The following is an 11,192-nucleotide window of genomic DNA, read 5'->3' as shown; positions in this document are numbered from 1 at the left end:
ATGTTGGCCAGGCTGGTCTTGAACTCCTGACCTCGTGATCCACCTGCCTCGGCCTCCCAAAGTGCTGGGATTACAGGCATGAGCCACTGCGCCCGGTCTATGTTGAGCATCTTTTTATAGGCCATTTATATATCTCTGGATGTTCAAGTCCCTATGCCCATTTTTTAAATTGGGTTATCTTGCTGTTGAGTTCAAAAGTTCGTTATATATTCTAGATTTTTTTTTTTTTTCCTTTATTTTGAGACAGCATCTTACTAGCTGTCTCCCAAGCTGTGGTATAGCGGCATGATCATGGCTCACTGCAGCCTCGACTTCCCGGCCTCCAACCTCAGCTTCCTGAGTAGCTGAGACTACAGGCACACACCACCTAACTAATTTTTAATTGAGACAGGGTCTTGGTTTGTCGCCCAAGCTGGAATGCAGGTGGCAGGATCATGGCTCACTGCAACCTAAGACCTCCTGGGCTCAAGCAGTCCTCCCACCTCAGCTTCCTGAGCAGCTGGGACTACAGGCGTGTGCCACCACACCTGGCTAGATTTTTAAAATATTTTTTGTAGAGACCGGGTCTCACTATATTGCCCAGGCTGGTCTTGAACACATGAGTTCAAGAGATTCTCCCACCTCAGCCTCCCAAAGTGCTGGGATTATAGGCATGAGCCATACACCTTGCCTATTCTATATCTTAACCCCTTAGCAGATATATGATTTGCAGATATTTCTTCTCATTCTGTAGGTTGCCTTTTTACTATTTATTGTGTCTTTTGGTGTGCAGAAGTTTTTTAGTTTGATATAGTCCTATTTGTCTATTTTGCTTTTGTTACCTCTGCTTTTGGTATTGTATTTAAGACATCACTGCCAAATCCAATGTCAGAGAGTGTTTTCTTCTAGAAGTTTTATAGTTTTAGGTCTTATGTTTAGGTCTTTGATCTATTTTGAGTTAATATTTGTGTATGACATAAGGTGAGGTCCAACCTCATTCTTTTGCAGTGGATATATCCAGGTTTCCCAGCACCATTTATTGAAGAGACTGTTAGATTTTTTAAATGCCCTGAAATGATTAGTTTGTAAGATTTTCTATTTAAAGGATTGTTACACATTGAAATTTAGCTTTAATGTTTTCTTAGTTGTTGATATAGATAGAAGTTCAAGTTTTGCAGGAATTATGCAGAATATCTTAATAGTGAGAGGTGTAATTTTTAAGTGGTCATTTAGGTCTTACTTGTTTATGGAGTTGTTTGTTTTGAGATGGAGTCTTACTCTTGTCACTCAGGCTGGAGTGCAGTGGCGACTACAGCCTCTGCCTCCCAGGTTCAAGCGATGCCCGCACCTCAGCCTTCCAAGTAGCTGGGACTACAGGCACGCGCCGCTAATTTTTGTTTTTAGTAGAGAGGGGTTTCGCCATGTTGGCCAGGCTGATCTTGAACTCCTGACCACAGGTGATCCCCCCTGCCTTGGCCCCCCAAAGTGCTGGGATTACAGGCGTGAGCTACAACGCCTGCCCAGATTAAAATTTTTAATATAAGGTAATTTCCAAGTCATTCTGTGTGTCTTTTCCAATTCTTAATATATACTAAAATGTTGGTTGCTGTGAGGTATTTCTTTAAAAAAGAAAAAAAAAAGGTAATCCAAAATAAATATGTGGAAATCATTTGCATTATTTTTCCTGTCCTCTTTTGCTTGTAGGGAAGCAGCTCGAGAGTGTCGTAGAAAGAAGAAAGAATATGTGAAATGTTTAGAAAACAGAGTGGCAGTGCTTGAAAATCAAAACAAGACATTGATTGAGGAGCTAAAAGCACTTAAGGACCTTTACTGCCACAAATCAGATTAATTTGGGATTTAAATTTTCACCTGTTAAGGTGGAAAATGGACTGGCTTGGCCACAACCTGAAAGACAAAATAAACATTTTATTTTCTAAACATTTCTTTTTTTCTATGCGCAAAACTGCCTGAAAGCAACTACAGAATTTCATTCATTTGTGCTTTTGCATTAAACTGTGAATGTTCCAACACCTGCCTCCACTTCTCCCCTCAAGAAATTTTCAACGCCAGGAATCATGAAGAGACTTCTGCTTTTCAACCCCCACCCTCCTCAAGAAGTAATAATTTGTTTACTTGTAAATTGATGGGAGAAATGAGGAAAAGAAAATCTTTTTTAAAATGATTTCAAGGTTTGTGCTGAGCTCCTTGATTGCCTTAGGGACAGAATTAACCCAGCCTCTTGAGCTGAAGTAATGTGTGGGCCACATGCATAAAGTAAGTAAGGTGCAATGAAGAAGTGTTGATTGCCAAATTGACATGTTTTCACATTCTCATTGTGAATTATGTAAAATTGTTAAGAGACATACCCTCTAAAAAGAACTTTAGTATGGTATTGAAGGAATTAGAAATGAATTTGGAGTGCTTTCTATGTATGTTCTCTTCTTCAATACTGAAAATTTGTCCTTGGTTCTTAAAAGCATTCTGTACTAATACAGCTCTTCCATAGGGCAGTTGTTGCTTCTTAATTCAGTTCTGTATGTGTTCAACATTTTTGAATACATTAAAAGAAGTAACCAACTGAATGAAAAAGCATGGTATTTGAATTTTAAATCAAAGTAAATAAAAGTACAAAGCATATTTTAGTTAGTACTAAATTCTTAGTAAAATGCTGATCAGTAAACCAATCCCTTGAGTTATATAACAAGATTTTTAAATAAATGTTATTGTCCTCACCTTCAAAAATATTTATATTGTCACTCATTTACATAAAAAGATATTTCTACTTTACTGTTGCCCATTGCACTTACATTATACCACCACCAAGAAAGCCTTCAAGATGTCAAATAAAGCAGTGATATATATTTGTTTATGAAATGTTACATGTTGTAGAAAAATACTGATTTTAAATCTTTTCCATATTAACAATTTAACAGAGAATCTCTACTGAATTTTTTAAATGAAAGAAGTTGTAAGGATATAAAAAGTACAGTGTTAGATGTGCACAAGGAAAGTTATTTTCAGACATATTTGAATGACTGCTGTACTGCAATATTTGGATTGTCATTCTTACAAAACATTTTTTTGTTCTCTTGTAAAAAGAGTAGTTATTAGTTCTGCTTTAGCTTTCCAATATGCTGTATAGCCTTTGTCATTTTATAATTTTAATTCCTGATTAAAAGTCTGTATTTGTGTATATCATTGTTTTCAATACCACTTTTAATTATTACTCATTCACTAAGCTCGATAAATCTAACAGTTACTCTTTAAAGAAAAAAAGAAAAAAGACTAAGGTGGATTTTAAAAATTGGAAACTGACATAATATTAGATTATAATTTCTCATTTGGGGCCGGGCGCAGTGGCTCACGCCTGTAATCCCAGCACTTTGGGAGGCCGAGGTGGGTGGATCACCTGAGGTTAGGAGTTCAAGACCAGCCCAGCCAACATGGTGAAACCCCATCTCTACTAAAAACAGAAAAATCAGCTGGGCCTGATGGCGGTCGCCTATAATCCCAGCTACTCGGGAGGTTGAGGCAGCAGAGTCGCTTGAACCTGGGAGGCAGAGGTTGCAGTGAGCCGAGATAGCACCACTGCACTCCAGCCTGGGTGACAAGAGTAAGACTCTGTCTCAAAAAATAAAAATAAAAAAATTTCTCATTTGGGAAAGAAATTCCTTTTAAAAAAGAGTTGAGACACTTAGAAAACTAATGTTTTTTATTTAGTCAAGAGTTATTTAAGAAAGTCAAGCTTGTTTAACAACAAAATATGAAGATTTAAGTGTTAATTGCTGGATCCATTTTAAAAAGTAAGATTTTAATTACATTTGTAAATGGTATATTTTTGTTTGTAACAAACCATTGTCTTTTTTCAAGGATGAACAGAGTTTATGAAGGAGCATCATTCTAAGAATTGAGTGATGTAGTCTTTATGTTTGGACAGTTCACCAGATTCTCAAGAAGGCTTTCAAACAACTATAAAGTTTGATGTTTGTCCTGCTGAGCTAATGGGGAAAGTTATAGCATAAAAATTGTGTAACAGCATAGATATGTCATTTTTAAAAACTGGTTTAAAAGAAATCAAGCAAAGTCACAATATGTTCACAAGTTGGAATTATTGATTGAGTCAAAATGTCGAATTGAACATTTTGAATGTCATAAGTGTTATAAATGAAAAGTTGCCTGATGTTTAGCAGTTTGTATTCTCTAAAGCTTTTTTTCAAAAGTTGAGGCTTTCTATTCAGTGGGAAGTTTGGCGGCCCTCTTAGTCCCTGATAAATCAAGGCAATCACATTCATGTGAGCTGGATGAATTTATAAGTTATAAAGACCTTGTCCTTCATACCTTGAGGATGATTGCACTGGTTTTGAAGTCAGTTACTTAATGGTGAGGTGAGAAATGTATCCTGTTGCTAAATCTGTTTTAGACCTTTGGTGAGACTTGAAGATTTCGGTTTATAAAGATAAAAATCAAGCATCTTTTGTGCAGGTTTTTTCTTTTTTTAATGCAAGAATGGTGGGGAGGTTTGTTTGTAAGCATGAAACTTTGAGAATCTTTATTAAGAAAATGACATAATTTTTAAAAACCTTGTAGCCAAGAACATATGTGGCCACATTACCAGTAATAAATGTTTTTCTCTTTATATTGGCCAAAAGGGAATAAAAATGTCATCATAGGAATTTGTATATATGCTACTGATTTGCCTAGAAAATAGCAAGTTTCATATTGCTCACTTTGCAAATATAGGGGCCATGTGGCACTTTTATCTATAGGACAGATTAACTCTAATAAAAATGAAGTGGGGAGGGGTTTATTTTTGATATATTACTCTTATGAGTTTTCAAGCTTTGATAGTGTTTAACTGAAAAGTGGCTTAGAAAGGGCTAGATCCAGTGTGTTCATTATTAAATAATCGCTATCAGATACAATTTTAAGTTCATTATTTTTCAAACTCAAGTACCATATTGGCAACCATAATATTGTCATAGGTGCTCTTTTCATTTAGATATTATTGGGGGGGGTGGCATTTGTATAATATATGTGTACATATATATATATACATTATATAATCTAAAGCTCTGAGAGCTCTTAAGTCAGGAATGCTGAGTATTATAGTATATTGAGGTCAGATGAAATTTTACATTTTTATGTGTTCTGTTGCATCCCTTCTGGTAGTTTCTATGACTGCATTACTCCAGCACTCAACAACTGATTTTATCTTCTAATTTTCTTCCAAGTATTTTATTTTTTATTAGTTTTCTTTGGCTTGATACTTTTAAATATGTTACTAGTCACTTGAAAGCATCTCCCCCAAAAGTATTTGGTTTTTATGATTTGTCTGTGGCAGCTATAACAGTGGTAAGAACATTTTGAAGATAGCTTTTTAAAGGAACCACTGATTTTTTCAAAAATCATCCTGGGGGAGGAATTTTGGCATTTCATTTGAGCAGGGATTTTGTCAGAAAATGTGTTTTGACGGTAGGTCAGCAGCAGTGCTAGTCTCTGAAAGCACAATACCGGTCAGGCAGCCTATTCCATCAGATGGCATCTGGCTGAAGTTTGTCTCTCAGGACAAATCCCTACTATCATTTTGACCTTTTGGAGTGACATGTGGAATCATACAAAGGCTTAGGAGGAAATATGTTTGTTTAAACCAGGATGCTTTTACTTACTTGAAGTGACTTCAATCTAGATTTCTTTTCATATTTAATAAGTTTTTAATTCTATGATCAGCTATAGTCAGCTGTTACCAGAAATTGGTCTCTGTTTATTTTGAAGATCACGGTTGCTTCATTTTGCAGGATTAAATAGGGCTAATATATCTTAAAGTTAAGATCTTGAATTAAAGTGGGTTTTAGAATAGTGTTACATACCTTTTCAGTTATTTTCAAGAGGCTTTATTTTTGTTGCCTTTGTAGCCCTGAAAGCTATTGGTATATTTTTTCCCCCCATGGACCTAATAGAAAAGTTGTATATTTATTTGGAATATATTTACATTCTGTCCTTTGTAAATGTTTGGTGTAACTTGCACTTTTTAAAATGACCCAGTTTGGGTATTAGCAACTTAAGAAATTCCCTCATCAAGTAATTCTCAACTTTTTAGTCTTTCTCCTCTCTTCAAATCATGTGACTTTTTAAATGGAAGTTTTTCATTAATTAAAATATTTTAGCACCTAAAAGCTAGCCTTAAAAACAGCTGTAAAAGAAGAACATCAGGAAATTAGATATGACTAGCCCAGTTAATTAAAAGATGGGCTCAAACCTTGTTTTATTCTTTTTCATCTTGGATAAAGATTGAAGGGAAAATAACTCAAGTGAATAATATTTATTTTCAATTTTTAATGAGACTATCCTCATCACATTAATACTATACATAGTATGCCAAAATGTCCACTAATTTGTCTAGAATAGTACAAGACTTTTTAGAGCAATTGTCTTCACAGAGACCACATGTAATCATTTTACTGAATTATTTTCATTTTTAATGGCTTTGTTAACATCAAAGAAATGCTGCCTAAATTTGACTGATTGCAGATGAGGAAGGAGAAAGTAAAGTGTGCATAGTAAGCCTGTAGGTGAAGAGTTGTGAGATAAATTTGTTCACTCAGTTGTACAAAGCACAACTAGAACTTTTTGTTGGGTGGCTTACATACATCTTGAATATTCTTAATGTAATAATGTTGACTATTAAGTTGACTACACAGTCACTGTATGTACCAGGAACTGGTTTCCTTGACATTGTAGAATCAATGGCTAGGAGAGGCATTAATCTTTGAGGGGCTGAACATATCATGAAGCTGAGTCAGTATGGAAAATTTTCAAATAAACAGGGTGCTGAAGTTCCATCTGTCTCATCTGCTTATGATAAGTTCTTATTGATTAGTGAATGTAGCTTAAGCCTTTGTATGTGTCCTCAGGGGGCAGACCGACTTTAAGAGGGACCAGATAACGTTTGAATGGAGGGATTATATTTCAGGTGTTTTAGCTTGAAATTTATTATTTTTTAAAAAAAGAAAAATTTTAAAAATATATAAATAAAATAGAACAAAGCCGGTGATGCAAGTTGATATTATAAACAGGCAGTTTTAGCACAGAAAGAAAATACTGACCTGTCTGCATTCTGGTACGGTGGGTGCAGGTCCTAGCTGGGTATGACATACATTTTTAATTATTCTCACCAGCAAGTAAAAGGAAAATGAACAATCTTCTGGAAATGTCTTTGAAAATTATCAAAGAGTAGGAAATTCACATTTGACCTAACATTACTTGCCAATAGAAGTATGGCATTTCCAGGCTTTTGTCTGAGAAGCATCTCAGAGATGTGAGAGTAAATCTGAGATAGTGTAAAAATTGGTAGGGAAGGAAGAAAATCTCTGCAAATAATGATTTTATGTTTGTTGGCCAAGTGAAATGATCTATCATTGTGTTTGGGAGGTTTTATTTTCTTATGTTTTTAAAATTAAATTGGTAAATGCTTTATAGATGTATTTTTATCCAAGTGCCACTCCAATTTGTGTATGTAATAAAATTATTTATATTAAAAGTGGGAAATAATTTGTCAACATTTTTTTGAGTATAGATTTATTAGGGGTGGCAAAGAAGAGTGCTAGTTAGCAGTTTTCCATGTAAAGTTGTCCTTGACTGATTTGTTCCACATGTCAGTTGTAACTCCCCCACTCCCTACAAAAGGAATTATTTCTAACCCAGATGTATCACTTGAAACTTTTTAAAAGCAAAATAATCAGGGAAGTTCCTAGAAAAGTGTTTGGCTTTTTGGTTTTTCCTTGAGGATTGGGGTAAAGACTTCCCCCAAAACTGTCAGCACAAAACAGGGTATTGGTTTTTAACTCTGATGTTTCTATTGGGGTTGAATAATAAATAAATAATGAGGGAAATACGTTTCCAATAAAATTCCCTACATTCTAGAAACATCCCTGTTTTAATTTTTTTACCTAAATCTTTTTGTGCTTTATGTGTAAAGAAAAAAATGTACTGAGTTACAATGCATTTTATTAACACTATGTACATAATAGCTGCTTTGTGTTCAGAATGGTAGCAGTTGCTTTGTATATTAAAGTGATCCTTGTGAATTTGTGAAATATTGTCATAAAGTGCTTTTTCTTACTGTAATCTTTGTGGTATCAACTGTCATAATGCTCTTTTTACACAAACATTTATGTGCAGTCACATAAACATGCTTTTAAAAACTCTGTAAGTCTCTTTTTTGGGAATGGGATCTCTTGATATTTTGTTGGGTTTTTTTGCTAGTAGAGTGAAGCCATGTTTTATTGGACTTAAAGTTACAATATATTACAAGCTTGTGATGGAAGGCAACAAAACTAATTCAGACAACAAGAACATATCTTCAGTTATTGGATCCCTAATTTTCAGGACAAAACCTGTTTTTCAGTAAGATTGAACAGTGCCTGTTTGTGGATTTGGAGATGTTACTGTCAAGATGACCGGTGGAGACATCTGACCAGCTGTCTCTGATGTCATAAAACACGTGTTCACTGAAAGGACAATAAGAATATATACCTTCTCAGGTCCCCCTGCAATTCTAAAACTCTGATCATAGAAATTGGAAGGAAAGGGGAAGGGATATGGTTAATCTCTGCTTAAGATGTAAGAATGAAAAGACTATTAACTTCTGAAATAAGTTCTGAGACATCTGAAAATAAGCAGCTACATATTTGTATGTTTCTTCACTGTCAAGATGTGTTCAAGCCTGCTATACCTGCCATTGTATTGGAAGGATTAATTTATTTTCTACAACAATGTTTACATAATTTATTGCACAAAAGGAGACATTTTTGAGAGTGGTATTAATTACATGGGGGACAATAGGCTTGAACCAGGGTTCTGAGCATATCAGAATCTGAGGTCACCCTGCCATGTTCAGGTGCTTGGACCTTCAGGAAAAGATTGCCCATCTTCATTGTCATTTGACCAGGCACTGAAGTGACAAGACCACATCCTTGAGAAGTCACATCCAAAGAGAAAATTCTGATCCATTTCTAGTTTTAGTGCTTCTCCACTGAAGACTTTACATATGTCTTTTACACTCTGGTTGCAAAACACAGGCCCAAGATAAAACTCTTAACTTCTCCCCCAAATCTTCCTTCAGCTGGTTTTTCCATCCCGTAAGCGGTGCCACTATCCACCTGTTAAATTGTTTAGGGGAAACCTAGAAAATCGCTGCCTTAATCAGTGTTATCCTCCCTCTTAACTGTGCATTGTAATTTCTCCACATCTTAAGTGCACTGGCCAAACCGGACAAGAATTCTAACGGGCCTGACACCAAATGGAAAGGAAGGATAATGTCCAGGATTCGAATGCGATCCTTGCTTTTAATTAAGATGCAATTCACTTAACAAACTTTTTAAGTGAACGATTAAGTGGTAGTACATCCACAATGGTGTACAACCACCCCTTCTATCTAGCTCCAAAACATTCTCATCACTCCAAAATAAAGCCCCGTTACTCTCCATTTTCTCCTCCCCACTTGGCTCTGGCAACCACCAATCTGCTTCCTATTTCTATGGATTTACATCCAGATATTTCATGTGAGAATCATACAATATGTGTATTCCTTTTTTGGTCTAGCTTCTTTAACGTGTTGTTGAGGTTGATCCATTGTAGCATGTTTGCAATGCTTCATTCCTTTTTATAGCTAAGTATACTTTTTATAGTAAGTATACCATTGTGGATATATACCGTAAGTTTATTGATTCATCCAGCTGAGTTGTTTCTATCGTTTAATGTTCATAGTGCTGTTATGAATGTTCCTGTACAAGTATTTGAGTTCCTGTTTTCAATTATTTGGGGTATATTTGGAGTTGCTGGGTCATATTGAAATTGTACATTTAACTTTTTGAGGAACTGTCAAACTTTCCCTCAGCCGCTGTACCATTTTACCTTCCACCATTGATGTATGAGGGTTCCAATTTCTCCACACCTTCACCAACACTTATTTTGCCATTTAAAAAATTATAGCCATCCTCATGGGTGTGGTCTCTCATTGTGGTTTTGATTTGCATTTCCCTGATTACTAATGATGTAGAGCATCTTTTCTTGTGTTTGGCCACCTGTGTATCTTCTTTGGAGAAATGTCTGTTCAAGTCCTTTGTTCACTGAAATTTTATTGTTGGGTTCTGAGTTCCTTATATATTCTGGGTACTAGGCCCTTATAATATTTCACCTATAAATTTTTGCTTTATAATGTCCTCATTATTTTCAAACTTTATGAAATATGTACACTTGTAAAAAAAATGGAACATGCAAAAGGACAAACTGTAAGCAGTTTTCTGTTATGTTTTTCATGACAGTCTGTGCATATATACACAAATATAATGTATGTCCTCTCCTCCCTCTCCCTTTCTTATACAAAAGGTAGCTACAAACAGTGGTTTATAAACAGCTGCCATTGTACAGATATAGTTTAACCAGTACCCTCTTTTGGGGACATTTGGCTGTTTGAAATTTTTTACTGTTACAGATATACACAGGTTGGTAACTAGGTCTACACAAGTTATATCTCCAGGATACTGAGAAGTAAAAGTTATTTCTGAATTATGGTTTTCTTCATATTTGGATACTGTTTCCTAATGATTATTAGGTATCTGCTAAGCAATTTTTATTAAGTTATGTTGATTACTATTTTTATGTCAAACTTTACAGTCTAGGCATTTTTTTCTGGAATTAAAATTAGAAGTGGCACAGACTTTAATAAGGCTTTCCTTTTCTCATCTCTGTTAATACTGTTTTCTTTCTAATCTCATCCTCAGAAATAATTGTTCTTAGCAAAGAAACAAGTTTTCAATATGCCATCTTTTCTAGTGTTACTAAATGTTTAACTCCTCTCTGGTTGTAGAAGGAAAGGTGTAACGATTTTAGAGCAGAAAGAGCTAACAATTAAATCTTCAAGTTGGGCCTTGTGCAGTGGCTCACACCTGTAATCCCAGCACTTGGGGAGGCCAAGGCAGAGGCGAGCAGATCACCTGAGGTTAGGACTTTGAGACCAGGCTGACCAACATGGTAAAACCCCGTCTCTACTAAAAAATACAAAAATTAGCCAGGCATGGTGGCAGGCACCTGTAATCCCAGCTACTTGGGAAGTTGAGGCAGGAGAATCGCTTAAATCCGGGAGGCAGACGTTGCAGTGAGCCGAGATTGTGCCATTGCACTCCAGCCTGGACGACAGAACAAGGCTCCCAGCT

The 11,192-nt window shown here is 35.7% G+C and overlaps 1 protein-coding gene across 2 annotated transcripts in view; it reads left to right on the top strand.

Annotated features, from left to right (window-relative positions):
- CREB1 (cAMP responsive element binding protein 1) overlaps positions 1-8,183 on the top strand; it is an 86,561-nt gene extending 78,378 nt beyond the window's left edge. For both annotated transcript variants that reach the window (XM_011949846.1, XM_011949845.1), the window contains one exon: positions 1,684-8,183. In XM_011949846.1, coding sequence (XP_011805236.1) covers positions 1,684-1,828 — 145 coding nt within the window. In that variant the 3' untranslated portion in view covers positions 1,829-8,183. The remainder of the gene's footprint in view (positions 1-1,683) is intronic.
- Positions 8,184-11,192: the final 3,009 nt, after the last annotated feature.

This window comes from Colobus angolensis, unplaced genomic scaffold (assembly GCF_000951035.1).
Source record: "Colobus angolensis palliatus isolate OR3802 unplaced genomic scaffold, Cang.pa_1.0 Scaffold30, whole genome shotgun sequence".
NCBI lineage: Eukaryota > Metazoa > Chordata > Mammalia > Primates > Cercopithecidae > Colobus > Colobus angolensis.
The sequence above is the reverse complement of the archived record's forward strand: the minus strand, read 5'-3'. Positions and strand labels throughout refer to the sequence as shown.